This window comes from Oreochromis niloticus, linkage group LG5 (assembly GCF_001858045.2).
Source record: "Oreochromis niloticus isolate F11D_XX linkage group LG5, O_niloticus_UMD_NMBU, whole genome shotgun sequence".
Taxonomy (NCBI): Eukaryota; Metazoa; Chordata; class Actinopteri; order Cichliformes; family Cichlidae; genus Oreochromis; species Oreochromis niloticus.
Window position 1 is genome coordinate 18,585,859 of NC_031970.2, and position 26,932 is coordinate 18,612,790.

Consider the following 26,932-nt stretch of genomic DNA (forward strand, 5'->3'; position numbering starts at 1 on the left):
ATAATATTCCACAGGGTTAGACAGCTGGGTGTGATGGAGGCAGCCCCACACTTTGAAAAGATGGCTTTACAATAACATTTAGATATATTAACATTTTGAACTGGTTTGGGTGTACGGGCTCTTATGAGAGAGGCAGCAGTGGATTAAAAGTGGAATGTGTTGTTCTGATTGGTCGGCCGGCTCCTGGCTAAACCCACTCTCTTTCATCCATAAAAGAAAGGACAGTGAGCCTATGGGAGCGCTCGGCTGTCTCCTCCTACGACATGCACGAAAGTTGGCCACTTAAACTACTTCCAACCAGCCAGCAGACATTACACTGAATCCAAACTACACCAAGGGAAAAAGAATAACACTGCATTTTATCTACTGCAGATACTTTGGGTGCAAATCATCCATTTTTGCAAACTTTCTTTTGTAGAGATTTTTTAAATTTTATTTGATGCTGTCTTTATTCTCTCTCTCTCTCTTTTTGGCATATCTATCGCAGCAGAGGAAAGCATCACTTTTATTTTTTCCCCCGGTGGAAGAAGGGCTAGTCCAGTTTCTCCGCCTGGGATTGGGATTTGACAGCAGCAGAGCATCTTGTTTTCAGCATTTTGATTACATTCCGGGTTTTTATTTTATTTTATTTTATTTTTTATTTTTTTGGCTTGGACTTTCTAAGAGTAGCAGTTTCGAGCAGACCCCGGTTTTGTGTTTGTCTGTGTAGCTACAGGATGGCTACTTTACCAGGAACAGTGCCTCGGATGGTGCGCCCTGCGCCAGGCCAGAACTACCCCCGAACCGGCTTCCCCCTGGAAGGTAAGAAAAATGACCAAACCTGTAAAACATCTGAACTCGAGCTGATAAAGATCGTCGGCTCTTCGCTCTGTCAGCTTTCACCGTGGTAGTGACACAGAGCACAGTTTGTTATCGGCGGCATGCTGGGAATAAAAAGATGGGAGGACAAATACGAGCCTCCAGTCAGTGCTGATGAAAGTTAACCCGAAGTCATGGTCAACGGTACTCCAGCCTCATGTTCCTGCGTCGAGTCACACTGAATTGTGTGTTTTGTATGACACTATATTTATTCTATATTGAATGTATTTTCAGACGTATTATATTTCTTGCTAATGTTGTTTATGGTGGATGTTATAATGACAAATGCATCCGTTTTTCTTTTGTTTTATTTTTTTCACTTACATTAAAATAAAAAATATTCTAAATTTACTATTAAATGTAGAGTTTCTTTTTAATTAAAGCTACTTTATGTTTTTTTTTTGGGGGGGGTAGCATTTATAGTGCTCTAACTTTTATGGCTGCACACACGTACACACACACACACACACACACAAAGCAATCTAATTGGTAATTTATTTATTTTTTTTAACTTCGATGCCCAGCACACTCAAGTCGTCTGAACATATGGCGGGGGAAAGGGAGGGAAGAAACAAAAAAGGAGATCATTTTGTATTTGCATGCATTTATGGAAACAGTTTTCCCCTTACAACCAGTTCGTGCTCAAGTGCTCTGGACTGAAATGTACAAAAACCACGTAGCTCGCAAGTTACTCGAGCTCCGGGATTTGTTCAAGTGTCTGGCTGCTGGAAATGGCAATAATACACACAGCAAAGAGATGGCTCAAAGGATCACATCAATATTTGTACAGCATGACTAGGAATAATCAAGGTGAGAAGTGTCACCCTCTTTAGTGTCTCTTGAATGTGAAATTGGATCCTGAAGTGGCCTTGCAAACATCCTGTCAGCCAGACTGAGGCTGGACGAATCTGGCACGATGCTCTCTTGAAAATATATAATATGATAATGTGTGTAAACTGCGTCCCATTAAAAGTCAGGAACATGACAAATATGCAGCTTTTTGACTATAGTAAAATTTTAGCCTGGTCTACTCTGAAGACAGCAAAAGCTCCACAGGAAACGTGATGTGTTGTTTGTGCTGTTTGTTGAGACTTTTATTGTTTATTGTTGTGGCGCAGTATCCACGCCTCTGGGCCAGGGTAGGGTGAACCAGCTTGGCGGAGTGTTCATCAACGGGAGGCCCCTGCCAAATCACATCCGACACAAGATAGTGGAGATGGCCCACCACGGCATCCGACCTTGCGTAATCTCGCGACAACTGCGAGTTTCTCACGGTTGTGTCTCCAAGATCCTCTGCCGGTACCAAGAGACCGGCTCGATCCGTCCCGGGGCCATAGGAGGCAGCAAGCCCAGGGTGAGTGGGGGTTCACGGTCCAGGAAATGGGTCACAGTAGCACGAGGATAGGAGAAGGGTGGGGAGGGGTGGGGAGGTAGAGTGGCAAAAGGCGCGTGACACCTGAGTGAACTCAAATCTGATGTTTGTGTTGTTATTGCAGATGAAGTGCAATATTATAATAATAATTTTCTTCAAGGTGGGTAACACACCTGTAACATGTTTCTGGGGTTCATGAAGATCTAAAATAAATACAAATATTAATTTTAAAAAGACACAAAATAAAAGCTAAAAAAAATTACTTTTTTATAATGATATAATTATATTATATTGATTAACCACAATATATTTGTGGTATATTTTATACCTTTTTCTTTTCTTATATTTGGTTATTAGCTTTATAAAATTGTGAATAGGGTGACGTAAAAATGTCTCACTGATTAGCCAGTTTTCTGTTTCTTAGCCTACATGAGCCTATATCCCGACTAAAAAAATAATAATACATTTTAAAACGCATAATTTAGAGTTTCGTTTGCCATATTTCGTTCGTATTATCTTTTCGTTGATCTTTCGGGGACTAAAACAAAACTACCATCACATCTCGGTTAAAACTGAAATTCCTTCTTTTTCCCTCTTTTGTCTTCCCCCTCTCCTTTTTACACCTTTTCAAACCTAAAGCAGGTGGCAACGCCTGACGTGGAGAAGCGGATCGAAGAGTACAAGAGAGAAAACCCGGGCATGTTCAGCTGGGAGATCCGGGATAAGCTGCTGAAGGACGGGGTGTGCGACAGAAGCACAGTTCCTTCAGGTGAGGCTTCATCTGGTAAGCTGCACTTTTTTTTCCCTACTACCAGCGAACACTGCAGCATCACTTCTGAATGAACATCACTTTGAATCCCACATGTTTTAAGCCTCAGTTACTGATAATAAAGGGCATACCTTCAGCTGTTTGACCCAGAAAAAAAACTCATCCCGCTGAAATGTGGCTTCAGTGCTCCATAGTGAATTCCCATCATTGTATTACAGTGTAATTTTACTTACCTTTAATACAGAAAAACACATTTAAAATATTTTCCTAGCGCTTCTGCTGCTTCATGTAAAACTTTTTTTTCTTTTTTTTTTTTGCTGTGCTATTTTTGTGTGGTATAGCCTTCTAAAAATGTATGATAGGATTACTATGGTTCTTTTATGGGTTTTAGGGCTAATCACCCGTTTACCTTTTTGTTGCCATTAGTGAGCTCCATCAGCCGCGTTTTGAGGGCCCGATTTGGCAAAAAAGATGACGAGGATGACTGTGATAAGAAGGATGAAGATGGAGAAAAGAAAACAAAGCATAGCATCGATGGCATCCTCGGTGATAAATGTAAGTTAACAGCAGAAAATATATGGCCCTTTTGTATATGTCTGAAATAAGAAATTATTATTATTATTATTATTATTTAGAGTAGATTTCAACCCTGTAATCAGGAAGCAAGTGTTTTAAATAGACTTCCTACTTCACGTCCTCTTGGGAAATTGTCCCACACCCGAGCTGCAGCTAAACGGAGTGAATTTATTCCTGCTTTTAACTCCGAGCCAGCAGTTGTTCATTCACTCAATTATTTATGAGAGCCTTGGCAGAAGGTATTTAACTGCAGAAAATTAATTTGTGTAGCAAATTCCTCCTCATTCATTCACTCATTTAACGACCTCTAAACGACAGCTGACAGTTGACCCATTTCACAATCGATGTCAGTTCACCGACATTTCACCACTTGTCAGTTAAAGTGGAAATCAGTGTTCATATTATTATTTGCTCTGATGCTGCTAGGAGGGGAAATAAAGCGATGCAGGTATTTGCTGTCAGCGTCTTCCGTATTTATGAGGCACTTTGAAGGGTTTTTGGTATATCCTGTTATATAGGATACGTTCGTTTTTGTAGCTTGCTTTATGTATATCATTTATGAAATTGTTAGACCATGGAATCATGGGGAAATTTATTTTAATTTCAGGTATTTTTTTAACACGATCTTCTGATTTTATCACCATATTTGATTTTTTTTTCTATTATTTCTTTGCGCTTGGCTATGATAGGGGGAGAAATGCGGTCTCCAAACCTTATTTAGATGATCAAACGTCTGAATGGGTTTAAATAGATTTTTTTTTTTTATCACAAAAGAAAAAGAAAAAAAGGCACGGCCAAGAAGAATTTTTCAAACTTGAAGATGAACTTTACGAGCAAAAAAACCCCTCCCCTCTATTGATGCGGTTTATAAAGTGAAGGGTCCGATGTACAAAAGCAAATCCTGGAAAGCAGGGCAGCGAAAAGGAGAGTATGGGTCCGTCCATTCTTATTCAAAAACCTGGTTTAAAAAAGGAGAGAGAGAGAGAAAACTTTGGACAAAGGGCAAGAAGAGACATAAAAGGAGATGAATTATTCAGTACGCCCCGCTGGTAGATAGTTTTGTAATTTTATATAATGGTCCGTTGGAGAAGAATCAAGTGATAGCGTGAAAACGGTCTCTTTTTCTTTCACACCACGCGCTAATGTTAGAAAAAAAACGACCGTTTTCTTGCAAAAATGTCCAATGTCCATATAGATGAGCCGCAAACCGTGCAGTCTCAAAATGACCATAATAATAATTTTTATTATCATTATAACGATAATAAAAATTTGCGCACAACTGATGCACACGTTTGCATTTTGAAGTTCTTACCTGCAGAATCCTCGCGTGATTATTGGCTGTTTTTTGTTGTTGTTGTTGTTTTGTTTTGTTTTATTTTTTTTTGATGGTGCAGAATATAGACATAATTCTCCTACTTCTATTTTTTTCTCCTTACCGCTGCTCGTGTTTTAAATTGGGGTTGATTTACGTTGCTATAAAAAGAGACGCACCCTCTGCGTAATGCAGTTTAGACTACCAGCAACCGGATGGCATTTAATAATGTTAATACTTATTAGAGTAAGCACTGGAAACGATGGTTGCTGAATAGGTGGCTGTGTTCGTGCCGGGTGTAATAGCTCGCAGGCATGGTAAGAAATGTATTTATCCCCAATCAGCCCCTCACTCTCCGAGTTTGAAGCACAGCCCTTATGTGGAGAGGGGTTTTAAAGCAGATTAAATAGAGCCTTTTATTTCTTTTCACTTTCATCTCAGAGCGGAGCTCACAGTGGCTCGCCCTGGGCACAAAATTCATGAGATTTTTTTTTATTCGTTTACTTATCCAGATTTTAAGACTTTATTTATTTATCTATTTGTTTATTAGGTCTGCGCATTTGATTTTCTCAGAGGTTACATCACGGATTTATCCCAGCTTTAATCTAGCTGTATTAAACGTGTATTTAAAGTCCTAACCATATTACAATAATGTAGATTTTATTTGCTGCATGAAGACAGCTGTTTGTTTGTTTTCACAAGGTTGTAGTGGAAAATAAACCAAACAAAACTCGGCGTATAACCACCGGAAAAGTCTCACTTTTAGGGCCTTTCTTCGTTGATAGCTGTTTGGAGTGGTGATCCTGCTCCATCCCACAATTTGTGCAGAAACAAGTTTCCAATCCAAGATGCGCACTTCAGTTGTCATGCACGGCTATTAAAATCAGTCCCATGGTTTTAATTGCGCGCAAGAAGGTGTTTAAAGACCGCTGTGTGCAAACGTGGGCATCGTTATGTTTTGCGCCACCCTGGTCAGAAGTAGAAGGCGAATCAGCTGCCTGGCGTCAATCTGCCACACTGATGCATCCAAACTGACCGTTAGATGCGCTGCAGACACGCGATGGACATTTCAGCAAATCGCAGGATTACCTGAGGTCCTCGGTGTAATTAAACAGATGTCAGGAGGGATTATTTCAAGGCAGTGGGGAGGGAAAGTGACAGAGCAGAGGAGAGGTGTGAGGAAGCCAGACCAGCCCAAACAGCCAGGTGGGACTGGGAAAGAGGAGGCTCTATATAACTGTTACTATAGATCCATATTCAGTGAAATACAATTTGGAATCCAGTGAATGTGAGCCGCATACTGCATTACTTCAAAAGTATCTGGATTTTATTGTCTCTTTTCCATTTCAGTTCCACTTCAGTTATCAGTCGGCATGTTTCATTAATTACGACGGAAACATGTTTTCTTCCGGTTTACCCCTCAGTGCCAGGTACCCTGCATGTGATCTGCTACAGAAACAAACAAACAACAAGGGGAAAAAAAGAATAGTTTCTGCCTGCATGGTGATGAAAATGTGAAAAGCTGCCCTCTCTGCGCTTTCCACATCACAAACGCACGTGTGTGCGCGCGGACACGGAAGCGCGCCCTCGTGCACGCACACCCAGTCTCTAAGTGTATGGTAATATAATGTAGCTATATTTCGGGTCTAAAGCCGTGCTGAATGAGAAGGACAGGGGAATGAAGCGAGAGACCACTTCAAACAAATCCATCTGGAACAGTGTGTGAGAGAGATTCAGTGAAAGTATGGGGAAGTTATTTAGCTATTAATAACGTTTTTTCCTCAGGCATTGAGAGTGACTCCATCTGCACTTTCTCGCAGCTATTTGGCTGGGTGGAAATTGAGGGAGACCCAAATGTTGGGCAGAGATAACATACCCATCATAGCCCAGACCCTGCGCTGTGCTTCACTGCATTAAACTCGGATTAACCTCCCCTGTCCCCGCAGCCACTCAAGCCACATTTCACTGGAATTTACATCGGTAGGCCTACATCTCTTATAAAGGGGGCAGGAGCTGAAAGACATGACATCGTCGATATTATTATTTTTATTATTATTATTATTATTATTATTATTATTATTATTATTATTGTTATTATTGTTATTGTTATTATTATTTCCAGTACAAAAATAAAAGCAATGATATATTAAAATGTCAATTTCATTTTTCCCTTTTTTTAGCTTGATAAAAGAAAAGGGAAGAAAACAAATATCATAAAGAGTAATTATTTTGATAATAAGTAACACACGCTGTATCAGTTTTATTGGGTAATATTAACATTTCTTTAGAAAATATACATTGTGAATTGTTTTTAAGATGTCCGGACACCCGAACATCTCTGATTTTTTGTTTTGTTTTGTTTTGGGGGGGTTTTTGCCAAAAAAGAAAATTCAAAAATACACATAAGTACCTTTTTAACCTTTCTTTCGAGACTGCAGTAGTCCAAATAGTGGTAGGTTAACAGGTCTCGTTGACTGTTTATAAACTATAATAATAATAATAATAATAACAATAATAATAATAATAATAATAACAATAATAATATCGACACCTTAGATAGATGAACGATGAGCACATTTAGCCCATAGCTTGGTCATGAGGTAAATCCATTATTGTTAACGATGTCTCGCCGTCATTTTGTCATTAGTGTGACAAATTTCCATTTCGGTATCAGCAATGTGCTAAAATTGTAGATTTAGAAATTAAAATTAACAGCGTACAAAAAAGAGAAACATTTCCGCATTTCCGCCACTATTTCAATGCACTCCCCACCCCTCCCTTCTTCTTTTTTTTAAATTCAGCCTTTTTTCATTCAAAGATTATGGTGTAATTTGTTATTTAATGACATATCGCGAGACTTGATGACAGGCGCTACAAACACTGTTACAAATTGGTCTATTGGTTCCAGCGAGGTAACGTGAGCAAACCGTGCAACATAATAACAGCAAACTGCGCTGCGTATGAGCGGATATTTGAGCGCTGCATCATTTTTTTTTTTTTTTTTTTTTTTTTTTTTAGGGGAGTTCAGTTTAAGCTTGTAGGCCTACCAAACCAGCGAGACATTTCGGTGTCAGGAGCTTTAAGTGTCCAAAGCATTAGGCTGCAAATAAGAAAAAAAAATCGAGTAGGCTTAAATTCATTCTCTGCTGACATTTGACTTTGATCACATGAGAAATATTCATGGAAGCACAAACACTAGCTCTGTCACCATTATCCAAGCTGACAGTGATACCTCTCAAGGCTGTCTATTAATTAAAGTGGCGCTTACCATGTGGGACGACTTCCTATCTGGGTACAAAAATGGTTTTTCCATCTCTTGTGGGGCTCTTGAAAAGGGGCAATCTTTCCTCTCCAGCTTCTTGTGGGAAATTTAAAAGTGTACAGAGGAAGACATGGGGATTTCTAGCTCATTTATAAAGACGAGTTTATAATCCTTTCCTGCTTAATAACTTAAAAGGATTCAATTTCTCCCCTCATTTATGGGGTTATGATCACACATTGTTAGGCGCAGATAGCAGCATTTCAAGGTTAACATTTCCTGCTCGAAAATATCAGAATATAAGCTGTAAGCCCATAGGTGCCCTTTGTTTAGCCCGCAATTTCCCCCGCAAATGCTGATAGGCCCATTTTAGATGTTGTTACTATTAATGTGATAACAACGAGGAAGCCGAGGAAGACCAATTCGATAAGATGCCTCTATGCCACAGAGCTTTTTTTTTTTTAAATGATATGATATTTAATTATAGCATATAATTTCACCATCGAGAATTAAATTCAGTAGGCTTACGCTGACTCTGAGGATTGAATGTCTGGTTGGGGGTCTCGAGCCATACGAGACAAATTAAAGAGGAAGCGTTGCCCTCCAGGTATCCTGTCACAACAGTAGGGTGCTTCAGCGTGTCTCTCATTTCTGTCTGTGTTTTATTCCGCCAATTTTCACTATGGGGCTCCGAGAACCTGCGCAGTGCCCGCGGGGCTGTGGTCCAAAATAAATAGAGTCTCAATTTTTCATCATCTCCTTTTGCTCAAGTTTGCCTCCTTTCTCTTCCTCTCTCTTGTCCTCATTTCCTTTCCTCTCCCCCCACCCCCCTTCTCTCTGTCGCTCTCACACACGTACACACGTGCATCACACGGTCACGTCAACAGGTGGAGGTGTTTAAAAACTCCGAGGAAGAATTTTCATTCATTCATTCCTTCATTCGTACAGCCTCGGGGTTTCTTTTTGATGCACTTGACTTCATCTTTTGATTGTGGTTTAATAATTTTTCTTAGCTCGAACTGATGTAGGTTTAGAGCAGATTTTAAACAACTGTCGTCGTTTTAAAATGTCAATTTGCCCGAAATTTATATAATAATAATGCAGGAGTGATGAATTTCATGACATTTGAGGCGCTTTAGGGTTATGTTGTGGTATTTTCACGGAAACAACTGCAAAAAAGCGCACTTTTTAGAATGTGACAAATTTCACCGACTAGTTATTATTATTATTATTATTATTATTATTATTATTATTATTATTATTATGACATTGAAAGTATCGTTGCTGTCAGCAGCAGCCCGCCTGACATCGCCTCAAAAACATTTACATTTCCACTTTAGGGGCTTGACGTATTCTCCAAATTGCCAGCGCTTTGTTAGCATTAATGTTTAATTGGCTGGAAGAAGATGAATGAGGCTGACAGGAATCAGCTGTCCGCAGAGTCCCCTGTGAGTCTGACTCGGAAATCATAACCTGACCAGCTTTTCCTTCTCTGAAACCAGCTCGTTGAACTTGTCACATCTAATTAGGGTGTTAAAACGCACCGAGATCATCGGTGGGAAACAGTAGGTGGTTGGTCCGGGGCAGCCAATAAGGCCTTTTTGGGTCAGATGGTGGGAGGGGGAGGAGGGTGGGCAGCGTGGTTGGATGGTGATGTTGCTGAATTGGACCGCTGCGGGCTTTTATTTCTAAGCAGCACCCCCTTTTTTCCGCTATTACTTCAATTATGGCCATCCAGCGGGCTAAACAGGCCAGCGTGCATGGACTCTAGCCTTGTTTTAATTAGGTATGAAATTAATTAGAGCAGACATCTATTAAAGACTTTTAAGTTTGGCTAATTTTTTTTCGACAGAGTTTAAAGGTATAACAGTGGATTAATGGCTTACACCCAAAATTACATTTTATTGCATCCCATAATTTCTGTGCTGGCTGTCTAACAGGTGTCAGGCAAATTTAGAGATACTGAAAGTTAATTAATATTTTTTTGATGGAGTTAAATGCGCTGTTTGTAGAAATACGGACGTGCATTTAAAGCTTAAATCGGAGTTTCTCATTTCTTAAAAACAAAAATGTAGCACAATGTTTGCCCTTTCAAGAGCGCACACACATATACTCTTTACATATAACATTTTATCTTATTGTGTTGTTGGAGCTGACTGGCCTCTAGCTCTGTGCAAATGTAAAAATGCAATTGTCTTCCATCTCCATTCTAAGAGACTGCATTTTCTTTCTTTTTAAAAAAAAAAAAATCTTTTTTTTCTTGTATTGGTTAAAAAAAGCTCTGTGATGTCTGACAGCCTACTCTCACCATTGTTAAATGAACAGCCACTAGAAAAGGAAGAGAGAAAGAAGAGGGAGGAGAAAAGGCCCTTCTGTTATTTTCTGTCTTGAGACTTGCTGCATAGGCTATTCAGCCAAGTTGATGAACTCCTCCAAAAAGTTTATTAAGGGGGTGAAAACAATAAGAACTAAAGCCTTTGGGTGCCTGGGCAGACAGTTTATAAACTAGCTGCTATTGTGCCTCAAAGGCAGATGCATGAATACTTTTGAATAGGGGCCTTCAAACTGACACGATCAGGCTGGACAGCAGCAGTTTTAAAGGGAGACAGGGTGCTTCTGCTGCAGCTCAGATCTCTGCCTTTTTTTGCATTAATGTACATCTGCAAAGGAAGGGGGGAGGAGGAGGAGCTGGGCACTGTCTGTCATAGCCAATGGTTTTCTCTGTGTCTTTGTATAATATGTGTGTGTGGGTTTTTTTTTTTAAGAACACACACACACACACATAGATATATATATATATATATATATATATATATATATATATATATATATATATATATATATATATATATATATATATATATGGAGATACCTATTAACATATTCTTAGATTCCCTGAATCCAATTGCAATAGGAACAAAAGTATATTACAAAGCATATCATGTGTATTTATGTTCAAAGAGTACATTTTTTCTTTTACTACTAATGCTGTATTTTTTATGCAGAAAATGCATGAACTGAGACAATTTCAGACAAAAAGCTTCTGACCAACAATGCACTGCAAAAAAAAGGGCACAAAAACGCAAGGCAGAAATCTGTTCAGTGCCTTAGCAGGCTGACGTGGATTCACCGTTGATATATATTTTTTTTGAATGGGGCACAGTGGTTACGCACACTCAAGAAGATACATTATTCCCTTCCTTTTCAGTAAACAATAGACTGTCACTCTTTATCCTTCTTCCCTCCTCTGTCCCTCCCTCCCCAGCTTTCTCTTTTAGCCCTCTTAGTCTCTGGCTCTGTGCCTCACAACATCAGAGGGAGTCCAGTGATTTGTGACCCCAGCAACCCACACTTAATCTCGCTAAAGAGGGGGAGCATCCAGTTTACAGCTTGGCGGGCCCCAAATAGACCAAGCCTGCTCTGGCAGGTGTCAACATTAGCAAACAATTGGTCCCCAGTCCCATGCCCCATACCCCAGTGCAACACTGAACCTAAACTATTTGGGGCTCTCTGAAAGGAGCCACATAATAGCGAATGTGGAGGGGAGGAGAGGAGGGGGAGGACAAGGGAGAGATTACACTCTCAGACAGCTATTAGCAGGGATGAGGCTTTTCTAAACAAACAAACAAAAAAAAGAAGACGATCAATACTGTGTTAGTTTACCAAGTGGAGTCATCTTTGTGGCTTTGGAGTATTTATTTTCTGCTCCATTGTTTTTCTCGACTTCTCAAACGTCTGTGGGCCATATTGGCAATCCAATTAAGTTTGGCAGGGGGTCCCTAGGAGGACTATTTCTTCTCGCGGGCAGTTGTGTGTTTGCAGTGGGCAGCTCATTCAGAGATTTGGTGTTGTAATGAATCCTGAATGGTGAGTATTGCCTTCCATAGTGGACAATGACTGGGCTGTCCGGAGGGAAAACAACACTCAGGGATGACAGAGCTGTGTTTAGCCCTGTGGGATTGCAGTCCCTCTACTTCATTAGACAGGAGTGTCTTTGCGAGGAGAGCAGAGGAAATGGGAAGGGAATGAGTTGACATGTGGACTGCTGCTAGTGTCGAGTGGGTATGTGTCCTGACAAGAGGGCCAATGTTTTTTTTATAAAGGCTATTTATTTATCTTTCAGTGCTGATTCGTAGCCATGCCACAAGGAGAGACAAGTGTTCTCAGCAGGGGAGATTAGTTTCAAAGGTTTTAATGGGAAAACCTATGGTATTTGTTATGGGAGAGAAATCTCATTTAATTGCTTTGAGATGTCCTGTTGGTGTCTTTCCACCTTGCTTCCAGAAAAAAAAAAAAGAAGGAAAAAGAATAAAAACACTGGTTGGTGCAGTTGTTTTTTCTACACATCGCTGGAGAAGCTGGTGTCATTTCAGTACCATAAACAAGGGTAGTGAACAGTAAAGTCACCGTGAGCGTTAATGGCATCTGGACATCACGCCACTTACAGGACAAAAAAAAGCTCCGAACGTCACAAACAAACACCGATGTGACTGTAAATTTCTCCTGCAGGTAAAAAAATGTGTTTTTGTTTTGTCTCGGCAGGGTGACTGCCAAAGGGGACAGATAGTTTATTGTCATTCCAGCTCTAGGCACTATATAATTAACCATGTAATTTCATAAATTGTAGTCAGTTTGCTTAATAAGTTATCTACCAGACAACATAAATGTTGTCACTGGCTCACAGATAATGTCGCAAAATGACAAAAGCCTTTGAAATGGTGGAAGTTTCACCGGTAATTGTGCATTACACTTACGCAGGAAATATCAGTCAGCAGATGGAATGCTTTGCTTAGAGTTTCCTCTTAGATTTGAGCCACTTTAAAAATGAAACTGTTGCCGTTTCTTTTGTGTTAGCTTTTCAAGCCTGAGAAAGCCGTTTTCTGTAGCGTTTTTACAGGTGTTAGACACACACTACAATTATAGTGACATTTTTACATAGCTTTACCTTCATTTTGCCCATTGTGTTTTAGAAAAATTAATTATAACAACTGAATATAATTTAGAAAGCTTAAAAAAATCGTGTTTCCGCAGTATTTGAATTTTATGTTAAGCCCACTTTTCTGTGAGGAACCCAAAACAAAAAACTCTGTTGTCCGCTTGAATTTTCTGCCTGTCTGAAGTAGAAATTTTAAGATGAACGGTGCAATAATAAGCAGGACCTTTGGCAGAAATAGATCTTTGTCCGGGTGATTAAGCCATTGTCATTGTGCTAAACAATGAAGGATCGCAAACATGAGTGTTCAGTACATCAGGACATCTCGGACTTTATTATATCCATGTAAAATTGTGCACTGGATGAGCAGGTCGGAGCCACATAATTTACTGAAAGAAATGTAGTTTCCTCCAATTCACCTTGCCAGCTAAGGTTGTCAAACTCTGACAGCTGGCACGGATCGGGGACAGTGTTTCGCATTATGGCCATCCACTGGTTACCATGGAGCTGCATTAGAAAAGACAAAAAGCATTTCTGGCTAATTTTATTACAATGCAGGAATAGCCCACATAATGTGCAACAGTAATTATGTTTAGCACAGTGCACCCGCGCTCTCCCTCAGTGATGAATGAGAAGCATTGACCATGGTCTGCTAGTTTAAAAATCGCCATTAGCCTATGCTACTTAGGGCCAGAACATTTCACATTTTATGCTCTTGATGTGCTTCGCCACTGAAATATTCATTTGTTTTAATTGTGCATGTTTTTTTTCTCATAACCACACAGACAATAAACATGTTCCCTAAGTGTTGCAAATCAGAAATGTGTTTTTTTCCCCTACTAAGTTAAACTGTGAAAGCAGTTGTCCAAACAGTGGGGTGGAGCTCCTGTCCTAGCCGTCAAAATAACAACTTCAAATGTTGTCCCCTATTTTCAACTAATGGGCTTATTTCTGCATCGTCAGTCATTCTCTCCTTGGGGAATATGTAGTCTCAGTATAAAAAGCTTTTCTACTGTGCACATTACAACCCCTCAATATGGCGGGCTCTCGGAAATTAATGCCAAGCACTGTAATGCTTTACTGTGGCCAGAGAATAAGCTCTCTACAGGAAATATTCATTTAGTTCTTGTATATAACGGAGCTCTTTGGTAATGGTTTGTTTATTTGCAGCCCGCTAAATGTTAGTGGACTATAAATACAGAACAGCACGACTGCCTTTTTAATAATATATTCTCCAAGGTTTTTGGATCAAACAGCTTTTTATTAGTTTTCACTCTAAAATAATATTTAAATTCTACATCAGCAGCCAGACAGGCATCATAAAGCGCAACACAGACATTTGAAATGTAGATGTTCCTGTGGCAATATAACAACTTTTATTTTCTTTTTGAAATATTCTTTGAGCTTTTGTTAAAGTTTCCATCCTCCTCTCTTTCACCAACTCTTCTTTCCTTCCTCATGTCCTCTGTGCCACACAAACTTTTCCGCAATATTTGCTGCCCATCCTTGTCCAGAAAATTAGGAAACTTCCCTTGGGCGCATAAAAATGTCCGCTGTGCATTCCTATACTGTGCCCAGTAATCTCTCTTTGGCTTTGTTGAGAAAATGATTTGTTCCTCCAGGAGACCTCGGCTCATAGCCCTGAGACGTAACTGTTTGATTTCGTGCGTAGGGTTTTTTTCGAGCTTTTTGCTGGGGGAACGGGGCTCTGGCTCTAGTGCCATTTGGCCGAGACCCCCATGGGCTCCTCTTTTTTTACTTTCTTGTGCTCTCGTTTAATTTCATTACTTTCGCTGTGACCTCAATTAGTAAAGACTTGAGATCAGGCGGTGACATTCTGCTCGACAGAAAAGAAAATCTGGTGCAAAGCTCAGTTTTAGTGGGCTAGGGAGAGGTGACAGGAGCCCGGGTTCACATTTTGTCTGCTTAAAGTCTTTAAGGGTCCACGTGGCTCTGTAATCTGACTTTGTTCCTTAAAAGTGACACAGGAGGAAAAATAATGAAAATTTTGAAAATAAGCAAATGCATTTGGATGTGTGAATAAGGAAAACTTACTGTTCGCAGTGTTTAAAGCACAATTTCCCCAAAAACTACACATTAAAAGGGTTACTAAAGAAGAATTTATCTGTTATAAGACATATAGTACTTTTCTGTTGTGGAAACAGAATGTCTTAAAGTCATAAGCAAACATTTATATTGTAGCTAATATCCAAGTTTTAGTCAGCAGTATATTAAAGAAAAAGAATCCCACCCTTCAAGCCCTTCACGCTTTCACACTCAGGCAGCGCAGAGGCATGGGGAGTCAATATGTCAGCGTTTATGGATGCCCTGCAGAGCTGCACAAGGCTGTCAGGCCCCTATTCATGCTCTAATGGCCCCCTGAGGAGCTCGTCTCTCCGGGCTGAAAAGGCCGGGAGGCCCAGTGGACGCCCTGTTGTTGAAGGTGAGCATGCGCTCTCATGGACGCGCTGCGCCTTCATCCATATGACAACAGCCATAAAAGAGCATCGCTCTCGCTGCTTCTCCCTCTCTGTCTCCTCTGCTTTCTCTTTTGCCCCCCCCCTCTCTCTGCCCACCTCTAAAAGAGAGAAGGGGGCTAATTGTTTGTTGTGGGAGCCAAAGATTATAGAGCCTCCATCTTTCTTCCTCCTTTGCCTTTTTCTCCTCTTCTTTTTTTCAAGCGCCTCCTAAAGAGCGTGATTCTGTCAGAGAGACAAGAGGAGAAAGTTTGGGAATTTTCCTGAGGAATGCTGACGTAAGAGAGCCTAAATCTCCTGACAGTGACAGGAGGAGATTTTGCGTTTGGCAGCAACAACGGGACAGTCTTCGGGTTCACTTGAAGTTTTTATAAAGTAATAGATAACTTTATGGAACGTTATAGATCTTAGAGCTCTGTTTCCGGTCTCACTTTGCTATCTTACCACTTGAAAATAGATTTTGGGGCAAGTGCCAATGGGCCTCAGCCACTTGCTAAAAATTAGTAATCGGTATGATATGCATGAGACAAAACAGAAACCGCTGATATCTGTCCATAAAGGTGATCTGAGAATGATTTTCTTTTAGATATCTGGTGGATTTTCATGTCCTTATGTATACTTACACATCTTATCCAGATTCAGTTTTACCTAAATGTCAAAATACTGCCCAGAGATGGTCCTTGCCAACAAGGAGGAAAGTGATAAAGCTTTCTGGCCTATTTCCAGACCAAGTGAGCAGTTAACTTAATTTTGCCACACATGCAGCCTTTTGATAAATTATTTGGTGTGTTGATCTGACTATTTTATTCCTTTACAAACGAGTAAACTCGAGCTGTTCCGAGGTTATGCGTTGCTTTCAGAGTTTTGAATTTGTTTTTCACATGCAAGGAGATAACTACAGGGGAAAAAAAAGATTATTCATAGAGCGTCTGTCTATAAACCATTCTGGTTATCGCTGTCGTCTATCTTGTATTCACACGAGGTTCCTATCTCAGATACATCCTGGGGTAAATGCCTTGAATCATATGCCTCCTTTAACTTGGCAACCCCTTTAGGATGAACAGGCAAGTGCATTAAGCAGAGATGCCGCACCATTCTCCAAAAAATGCAAATTGGGAAGTTGTTAGTTATTTGATGTTGCTGCACGATCCACCCCCCGCCCCCGAAACATCCCTCCACTCCAGTGTTGGTGGTTGAATCGCATGCAGTCCTGAGGACAGGCAGGGCTGTTTATATGCAGGCCTGGAGCAGCAAAGACAGCACAGAGACAGATGCATGTCAGAGATAGCAGATCCCATCTCAGGCAGATGCCTCTTATCACAGGCCTGTTTGCATAATTAGGCCTTTTGATATTCACCCCCTCTGACTGACAAAAAGTATAATTGCAGTATCAAGTACGACAAAAGGTAGGCACAAAATAAACAAGTCAACATAAATAGGGAGAAAAGATGCGGTGTTATTTTTGTCCTGTGGGAAAAAAGAGGGAGGAAAAAACACCATTTTTAACTAAATCTGCTGTCAGTCACAGTCAACTGGTGTGACTCGGTGCTCACAGGCTGGTCCTGTGAATGCCTGCAAAACAGAGAGCGTGAGGCCTGATTGTAATTATGCTGGAACTAATATGCTTTTCAAAATGAGCCATTATGAGCTAATGCTGCACTGCCAAAGCCCTGTCTGTTTTTGTCCCTCTGTCTTGGATAGTTTGCAAAGGTATGGCTGATATTGAGGCCATGGGTTATGATATCAGAGACAGCCTGACTAGGATGAGTGCCACTTTACTTGATGCTAATACTGCTGACAGGTGAGATAGGGGATAAAGCACCTGCACTGCTGCAAAACCATGATTTTTATTTTCCTTTTTTTATGATTCTGAAAGTAAAGTTTTAATCTTCTGGTAAAATGGTCTTTTGTGTTTGCATTGTAATTCCTTCCCCAAAGTATTATTTTATTTATATATTTTACTTCTAAATAAAAGCTCTAAAATAGTTTTATTTATTAGTATCGAGTTATCTTTTTCTTGTGCTTTTTAGCACCAACTAAATGTATCAGATGCACAAATTTGGCCAGGATTTTCAAATGCCGGGCGGGCGTGAAGTTTATTGGTAGGATGATGTATCGTAAACCTGTAACCCTGCAGATCATGTGGTTAATTGTGCGGATTGATTGGACAGCTGTCCGTTTAATCAGGATTACTTCAGTGTCTCGGGGGTAAAGGTGGAGGACCGGAGGAGTCCGAGGGTTTGGAGGGAAAATGCGAGGAGCCCTGGAGGAGTAGGTGGGGAGGGGGTCGACATGAGGACGAGTTTTGAGGAAACGGGGTGATGAGGATCCCATCTGCCTGTGTTCTGTCTGCAAGGTCAGCAGAGGAGCATCAAGCAAGAGAGCAGGCTTTAAACCTCACAGTAACCTTAAAACTATTAACTAGCAGCTCAAGTCCTTCAAGACCAAGAGGAATGTGCTATCTAAAAGGTCTGCTCAGAATTAAAGCATCGCTGACGCAAAGTCACGCTGAGGTGAAAGGATGTGGTTCTTCACATCTGTGAGGTTCACGTGTACTATAGACCCCACCCCCACCCGTCACCGACCTTATTTCACTATACCAACAATAGTTCATATAATAACAGCAAAACTCTACAAAGCAACAAACCCACATTAAAGAGAGAGAAATTAAAGAAAAATTGCTAAATACTAAATATAATAAATATATAATAAATAAGAAAAAAATACATGATAAAATATGTGTTTTTTGATGGATTTTCAAAATAATATCTTAAATAAAATCTGATTAATTTCCTCAGTTGGTAAAATACTAACTGCTAAACAGAATAGTAGGAATAGGTGTAAATAAAATGTATGCAGCAGATCTGCACAGTAGTACGGATGTGTATACTTGTATCATTAACTTTTGCCTTCTTAAACTGATCAGATCCGTCATATTTTGGGACCTTAACTTGTAATATTGTAGATCAGTGTTGTATTATCTTCAAGTCGGTCCTTAAACCCGTCTGTGCAATAAGCATCTCGTTTAACCAGTGCTAATTTGAATCTTTATCAGGTATTTACTTTGACAAAGCAGAGTGCAAACCTGATTAATTCCTGTTTATAATGGGGCACAATTTTAAATCAATATTGAGGCAAAACCTCAGAGGGCCCCTGGAGGAGAGTACACGACACTAATCGTGCCCACTGGATGCCACATAATTAGATTCTAATTGCACAATAAGCAATGAGACAAGGCATGAGTGGTTTATCAATATCCCACGAACATTTGAATGGAAATTACAGCAGTCGTATTATATAAAGGTCTAATCAGAATGTACCTTTTTTGTGCCGAACAGACCATTAAGGAATTGACCTTGACAGCCCTGCAGGGATTTTGTTCAGTCATATTTTGTCTTTGTCTGTTCACCTTGGCAAATAAGTGAGGAGAAAAAGGAGACATGAAATTTTGATTTTAAAGTGTTTTGTACCGAAAACAGCCGGAGACGTGGCTGTTTTCTCTGTATGTACTTGTGTGTGCGTGCATGCGTGCTTGTGTTTAACTGGCATATATTCAGACCACGTTTTAATTCCTCCGCTCTTTGGATAGACTTGTCCTTTATTGTAACTCCGCTGCAATCACTGTCGGGCTCTCTCTCACCCAAATATAGTCAGCATATAGATGAGTTTTACATCCAACCCCATTCCCAGTTGGCTCCATACAGCGTGTGCCGTGTTCCATTTTCCCTTACTCATTACAGGCAGGGCCGCTGACCTCGTGCTTCTGGTTCATGTACGAGAGCAGATGTATTGGCTCTGCGGGGCTTAATGACGAGCAGAAGTACAAGCTATTGTCTGCCGAGGTGCTTAGGAGTCATTTGCCTGCTAATGGGTGCTAAATGCAACAAAGATTGCCACATTGGTTTAGTGACAAAATAAAGTCAGTGAAAAAAAAAACCCCACTTTGAACAAAGGGGAGGACAAGAAAATCGGTTGAGGAGGAGAAGACTTTGGTGTCTTTTTCCGAACCCCTTGAGAATGTGTCGGCTCTGGCCCTGGCGTCTCCCTGTAGGACACAGAGGTGACTTTGGAAAGTGATCCGCAGACCGCTGGGCCGGTCTCAAGTGTCGTCATGGCAAGTTATTGCCCAAATGGATGTACGCATCCTCATGAAAACCAACAAAGGGATATGTGGTGTATGTACATATTCAACTTTGTATGTTCAAGGGTGTTCTGCAGCGGAGTGAGCTTGTGCTTCAAGAATCAATCTTTATTAAAAAGGATAAGACTGAAGAATTGATTTAATGAATGCGGCCTCATGTCCTGCGGACACATGTAATCCGCAGAGAATCATTGAGCATGAGCTCAGGGGGACAAAAAATGTTCGTAGAAGACTCATAGAGTGGCCTGTAATGATAGTCTCCATATAATCCCATAATTCCTTGTTTAATTAAACTCTGGAGCTGGCCTTGAGACTCCGCCAGCTCTGTTGCTCTTTTGTTCTCACAGTTGTTATTTGGAGGCCAGGTCTGAGTATTCTTTTGTCCACTTATGTTGAAAGATTTGACTAGAGTGAGCTACGAGCGGAGATTGGAGTTGTAAAACAACAAATCAGTCGCAGGCGAGACACTCAGGTGAGCAGCATAGTTTTTCATTCGAGCTGAATGGCAAAGGGCCTCTGTCAGAGGCGGAAATCTCTTCATGCACCCTCTTCTTCAATATCTCTCTTTATTTTCCCTCTCCCACACTTTCTGGACTGTGCGTGATGCAATCCAACTAGGCCTGGAGCAACACTGGCACATCACGCAGCCTTGTCAATGTCTCAATGAGGAAATTATGAAAATATGAATTTTATGACATGAAATGAAAAGGGCCATGTAGTTTGAATAGACATGCAGAGGAGGTGAAAATGATGCAATTTTCTAAATTCAGTTATAATGGTAATGTGCAATGGTAATGCATATTTGCTGTCAAAAATTTCCCTGTCGGCCTGGATTGTACAGCTTTGTGCTGTATCTATATTCCTCGAGCAAAAATTCAGCTTAGTTGAATGCCTAAAAAGTAATGTAAAATGTGTTCTAATTCATTTAATGACAGCAGATGGAAACACACGGGACTGAATGGTTTTGGTGTGATATTGTGTTCTATTTTATACATTTTGGCTGCGCTGTGTATGAGCAGTGTGCCCTGGGCCAATGACAGAGAAAAGCAGGGTGAGGAGCAGCAAGGTGGCCTGTGCAGATTAACCCCTCTACCCACCAACACCCCACTCCCCCTCAGCTCTCTGCATTCACAGCCTCTGGGGCCCCTCTCAGAGGCAGGATTGTATATCAGGGGCTCTTCTATATTAAATAAATATCCACAGATTAAGATAATATTCTCCCAGTTGTATACTGAGAGAAAAGTAGCTGTCATTTGAATCCACTGTGTTGCCAGTCCCCCACTCTTGAGACTACAAAAGAGGCTCTTTTAGAATCCATTTAATGCTGAGTTTATGATAAGTTTCAACCCATATTTGCGGCTATTTTCCCCCCTCACCACTCAGTTTATTCACATAAAAGGCTTCTTAGCTTGTTTTCATTTAGTGATGATACATCTGGTTCTCTGTCCTTTCCTTTTCCCCTCAGGTAACCGGACAGATGATGCTTCAGATGTCGATTCGGAGCCCGACTTGCCTCTTAAAAGGAAGCAGAGGCGCAGCCGCACCACCTTCACCGCCGAGCAGCTGGAAGAGCTGGAGAAGGCTTTTGAAAGGACGCATTATCCTGACATCTACACCAGAGAGGAGCTGGCTCAGAGGACGAAACTTACAGAGGCCAGAGTACAGGTTAGACAAGCAGTATTAGTACTCGGACTGATAAACATGTCCACTGTGATGTCTGATTTGTCTGAGACATCAATACAAAGCAAACATTGCTTTCCAGTTAACTCTGAGAACATGCAGCAAACCTTCTTACACTGTGTTTGGTAAAAAAAAAAAAAATGAAAGAGTTCCAGTGATTTTTGATACTGCAAACATCCACCTAAGATGAAATCTTAAAGGTTAATTTACATGAAAAATTAGCAGCAAAGTGTTCAGTAGTTTATTTGTAATTTAGGTGCATTACTCCTTTAGGAAGCACATGTGTAATTGAGGTTTAGCTATGCTTTGTGCAAAAAACCCATCAGTGTTGAAAATCACTGAGGCCTAGCCCAATACAGAAGACTTAAGGGATTCTGTGTTGCACAAATGCTAACATCTAACTAAAGCAACAACTAAAGATACTGCAAAGAGCAATATCTTTTCCCCAAAACCTAACATTTGCCTTCTTTTACCCATGGTACTGGTGTACACATCCATCAGGGCCATATTGCCCCTTTTTGTCATACTTCACTGTGCATGTAAGGAAGCTTGCTGTCTACCATTATCTTTCATGTTCAAGTAGTTTGACAGAGATACTCCCCTCCTTCGCACCTCAGATCCGGGAACCTGTCTTACAGCCTGAGTGCCCTGCAGTTGTGTGTAAGCTTGAAGAAAGATATGTACAGTAGAGTTATAGCAGCAGCTGTTCTACCAAAGATTGAGGGAGAGAGAAAAAAAGGGAGAGGAGAGAAAGGGAATGCATTCCTGATGGATTTCTCATTTCGGCCTTTGGCCAGGATCTCATCCCATCACTTTCAAGCTCGCCGCTGCTTGTAAAACCCTCCACATATCACACAGGGCTCTTCATCCTCTCTGGGGACCCTATGCTCCGACAACAACATTAATCAATCAACTGCTAGTAAAAAAAAAAGGGAGGAAAAAAAAAGTCTGGGGCACCCCTCTCCTCTTACCACAGTCATTCACACTACCCTAACCCCTCCAACTCCTCACTGCATGCTAACTGTGCATCACACTCCAAACATGCAATTGGGTAACTGATTCCACACATGTCTTTGTCCATCTTGAAACCCCCCAACAAGGATGTCCAATATGTCTGAGTGTGTAATGCCTCACTCAGGGAAGGAGAAATGTATCTCACCACTGTTACAAGGCAATATATTTGAGGGGGGTTTCTTTTAAAAGTGTAAGAAGTGAGTCCAGACAAGATAGTTATTTTATTGATTTAAAAATAGCATTCAATTTTGCATTTTGATCGGACAAATATAGCCACACAAACTAAGCAAACCTTTTGACAGAGGTGATATAAATATAAGCATCAAGCGGTCCCTCTTTGGGTTTAAAAGAAAAATTCAAGCGTGAATTAATGTCTATCTCATGTAAACATGAGAGCAGGAGAAAAAAAGAACATGGAGCGACTGCTGCCTCTCTGCTGTTAGATAATAGACTTAAATGATGTCATGTGAAAACCTGAGGAATTTGAGACATGGCTATAATTTGTTAATGCTGTTTTGCTCATAATCTAATTCTTTAAGGCTTTGAAAGTCTCAAAAGGTCAACTTAAACTTAATTTTCTGAGAAGGTTACAAAGAAAGGGACTCTGGTAGCCAAAATATATAAATGCTCAAAGTTTCCCTACAGTGTGACGAGCATGTTTCAAGGATTGTGGTTTTAAGAATTTTCTGATAGTTTTATCTCTGTGTTTCCCCAAATATATCTCGGGGTTTGTTCTTAATGACTACTGGAGATGCCACATAAACATTTCAGCATTTAAACAGTGAGAGAGAGAATAGAAGCTAAACATGAAAGGATGTTGTTTAAATGTAAATTTGCCAGCTTGTGCATGTGAGTGCTATTTGTATCACTTTGTTCGGGAAATTTCCACCAGCTGGGCTTCCATATAGGTGCCCAAATGGCCCATCACAGGGCAGAAGAGAGGAGACCCTTTGGCCTGAGAGAAAAGCCTCTCCAGCACAGCTGCAATGACGTATCTTCCAGATGTCGTTCAGAGACTTAACCGGTGTTTGGGGCTGAGAAACTGTCCGTAGGAAGGGGGGTGTTGGAGGAGGCTCATAGACTCATATTTTAACTCGTATGTGTGTCAGCTGTCACGGCTCGCTGTTATCCATTTGTCATTAAACACAGCGATAATGTGAAAAGCAGTTTTTAGGTTCGGTGCAGAGGTAAAAGCACTCGTGCGGCAAGCACCTCTGCAAACATGGCCGTGCTGGCGCTCGGCAGCCAGAGCTCAAAGCCGTGTTGTAAATTAAACCGCTTGATTCTCGTTGAAGTGATGAGTGTTTGGCTTAGCGCTGACTCACAACCCAAACTCGTAAACAGAGCTAACTCCCTTGTGTCTGCCATCGCCTGCCATTTTAAGACCCCTTCACCATCTATCTTTATCAACCTCGCTGCCCCTTTCAGCAGAGCTACCAGCACTCCTTTACCACCCCGAGCCCTGCAGTGGTTTTATCACCCCAACTGACAAATTGTGGGATATGATCCATATCTCTCAGCAATTAGTTCCAGGTTGTCTCAGTAGGAGGGGACACTGTCAAGTCTACCTTCACTATATCCTCCACTGATGCAGTGTGCTCTGCCACTTTCCATCTGATAACCCCTCAGTTTTAACAGGAGCAGGCAGCAAAGCCATTCTAGGAGAGCAGCGCTTGTGTTTGTTCCCTGTGTTGAGGAGTGGACCGGGATGGGGAGAGCTGCGCAGGCCTCCGTAAATCAGCTCTAGCAAATGAAGCAAATTACATTCCCCTCTATTTAGACTGAAGTTTGCAAAGAGACTGACTCCAGAGTGTCGGCTGAGGCTCATCATCTCAGCTTGCTGCTGCTGCTGGCTAGCTTTCCCGAATCTGTCACATAGGTCCCCTTTCATTACCAATAAACATTCTGCATGTAGCTATTATAGTTAGTGGAATCTAATAAGGTATAAGCATTGCTTTTACGAAGCGTGCAAATCAATTTGGTAAAAAGTTTCTCTCTTTATCTGTGGCTCGCGCTGACCTGTTGGTGCATGCAGCGAGCAACAGGGAAACAGGCCTCGGTGGAGTCTGTGTGCCGGGCCGGCCTCTGTATCTGTACATCACAGAGCAGTGTAGCTGAAGTCAGACTAATGCTGATTCAAGCGTTCCAAATAGCTGGTGAAAATATAATCTTAATGTCAAAAGGTGATACACAGTTCCCTGACTGTTAGGTAGTCATTGAGTTTCAGCAGAAAAGGCACGATGGATCTGGTTATTGTTGCCACAAAATCCAACGGGCAACTGCATTCCCGCCAGTACGGGTTTATTTTTCATAAAGGAATAAATAGGATTTGTGTAGATTGTAAAGGAGAAATTGTTGCAATGCATCAGTGTGAATGTTCTAACAGTTTCTTATTATTAGAATTTAAATGACTTTGGTACAGTGCTTCTGTACTCCTGATACTTATCAAGCTAATCCCACTCTCCTCACAAATTCACACTCCTAGCTACTTTAATTAGCATAGTGCCAGTCTGGAAGGCAGGCAGGGAGGGAATCAGAGAGAGGGGAGTGAGGACGGGGGGGGGGGGGGGGGGGGGTGAAGAAGAAGAAGAGGGGAAGGCGAGAGGAGGGGAGGTGTGAGGGAGGAGGTGAGGGGGGTATTGCGTGGTATGAGACAGAAGAGGATTTGTGTGTTGAAGCTGGTTGCATCACCCCTCTGTGTTTTCTGTGGATATGAAGTCAGCAGCACATTTTGTTTTGTCATTATCTCGGCTCTTGGTATTCATCTACCGAATGGTGCAAATTGGCTCCTGAAAGGCGTCACACATTCAGTACTTGTCTTTGACAAAATAATTCATGGAGGATTGTATAAACGGAGAATCCTGAAATATGAGTGATCCTATTTAAGAGAAACAACACTGACAGGTTTTTACTGCACTGCAGTGTCACGCCTTTACAGTGTTAGTGTGAGTGTGTGCGTGCGTGCGTGTCATCACTGATCGGCGATAAGAAAAAGCCAAATGCCGTTTGATCGCTGGGAGTCGATTCTGCTGGCTGAGGGTGAATGGAAGATTACATGCAGCGAAGAGATGCATGCAGCTAAACACAGACACGAGACTTAAACTGTGCTGCTCCCTGTCGTAGTTGCAGTTTTTTTTGTTTTTTGTTTGAGGTGTTTGAGGTTTGCATCTACAGCCTCTACTCTGGTTGCACTCTAAGACAATCTTCACTCCCAACTGTTCCTCTTTCTTTGTTTCCCAATGTTGAGTTTTAGATCTCCTCTTTTCGCCCTTCCTCCCAAAACTTCCTCCATAAAGATCCAGAGCTACTGTGCAGGCCTGTCCAAGTGCACTAGATGCAAAAAACAGTTTAGTACGTGAAAAACGAAGCACAAGTGAGCCATTGAAATTTAACTGCACACTTGTAGGTAGATAGGGAGTCATGGAGAAGCGCTGCAGCTCTCTGTACTGCAGAGAATTAAACCGGATTGGGGATAGCAGAGGAGAATCTGTGGTCCAAGGTGACTTTGTGATCAGGTTCCAGAGCGCAGCCTCAAATCCTCAGCTTCAGGCTGTGTGTTAGTCAGTGTGAGAGTGGATGTGTGCATGTATAAGACTGTGCAAGTAATGTATGCATGTGTGTGATAGTGTACAGGCTCTTGAATACATGTTTATCCCAGTCTGTGCTAAGAGCCCAGTGATTGCTGGAGAAAGCCATTCAGTCTGTGATACATGCTCATCTTCCGTCCAATATGTTAAACATTGCATCCACTGTTTGTGCATGTTGACAGAGCTGCAGCTTGTATGGTAGTCTGCAAAACTTTCACTGACGAAATTCTCAGAGTACTCCAGATTTCAATAAATCATGGTGATATTCCAGAGTTTTCTCTGTGTGAGACTTTCCAGCAGCTGGAACAAGATGAGAAATGATTGAGCTCAGACCCCTGTGCAGCAGAAATAGCTTTTCCATAGTAGTATGATAGATGAAGTATATATACTGAAGTATTTAACTGAACATTTGCACTAAACTAAATTTGCACAAACTTTGTATGTCAGGTGTTTTCAACAAATGTTAGGACAACAATTAGGACAAAATAGGTTTAATTAAAAAAAACAGTAATTTGAAGTAAAGTATATAAATATATAGGCAAAGTTAACAATAGGAGGCTGTGAGTATGAAGGAAAATGGTGAAAGCAAAAAGTGACTTCAGTGTTTTAAGTGTTTTTGTGGCTACCATGATGGAACAGCTCCTTCCTAAGCTCAGATGACAAAGGGAGAAGGAAGTTAAAGTGAACATAAAAGACGAGTGGGGTGAGTCGATGAGGTCGGAGGTGAAGTGGCACTGCGGGGTGGGGTGAACGGGAGTGTGTGGAAGGAAGGGGTGTACCCCCCCGTGTCCTCCTCCCCTGAGCCTAGGCAGCTGTTTGTCTGGCCCAGTTGGAGCTTAGTTCAGACTTTGGACCACGCTCCACTACATCCCAATAGCAGAAATTTCCCGAAAGCCACACACACCACATTTGTTTTGGAATAGCTGATTGAGGGATTCAGACGTAGTCTTCAGG

General features: G+C 41.2%; 1 protein-coding gene across 3 annotated transcripts in view; it reads left to right on the forward strand.

Moving 5' to 3' along the window:
* Positions 1 to 240: 240 nt before the first annotated feature.
* The window catches only part of pax7a (paired box 7a), a 43,852-nt gene continuing 17,160 nt past the window's right edge, over positions 241 to 26,932 (forward strand). The window contains exons 1-5 of one of the 3 annotated variants that reach the window (XM_005459001.4): positions 243 to 801; positions 1,977 to 2,212; positions 2,870 to 3,014; positions 3,426 to 3,554; positions 21,163 to 21,362. In XM_005459001.4, coding sequence (XP_005459058.1) covers positions 717 to 801; positions 1,977 to 2,212; positions 2,870 to 3,014; positions 3,426 to 3,554; positions 21,163 to 21,362 — 795 coding nt within the window. In that variant the 5' untranslated portion in view covers positions 243 to 716. Of the gene's footprint in view, positions 802 to 1,976; positions 2,213 to 2,869; positions 3,015 to 3,425; positions 3,555 to 21,162; positions 21,363 to 26,932 lie in introns of all 3 variants that reach the window. The other 2 variants (XM_025907417.1, XM_025907418.1) reach the window with 2 other exon arrangements.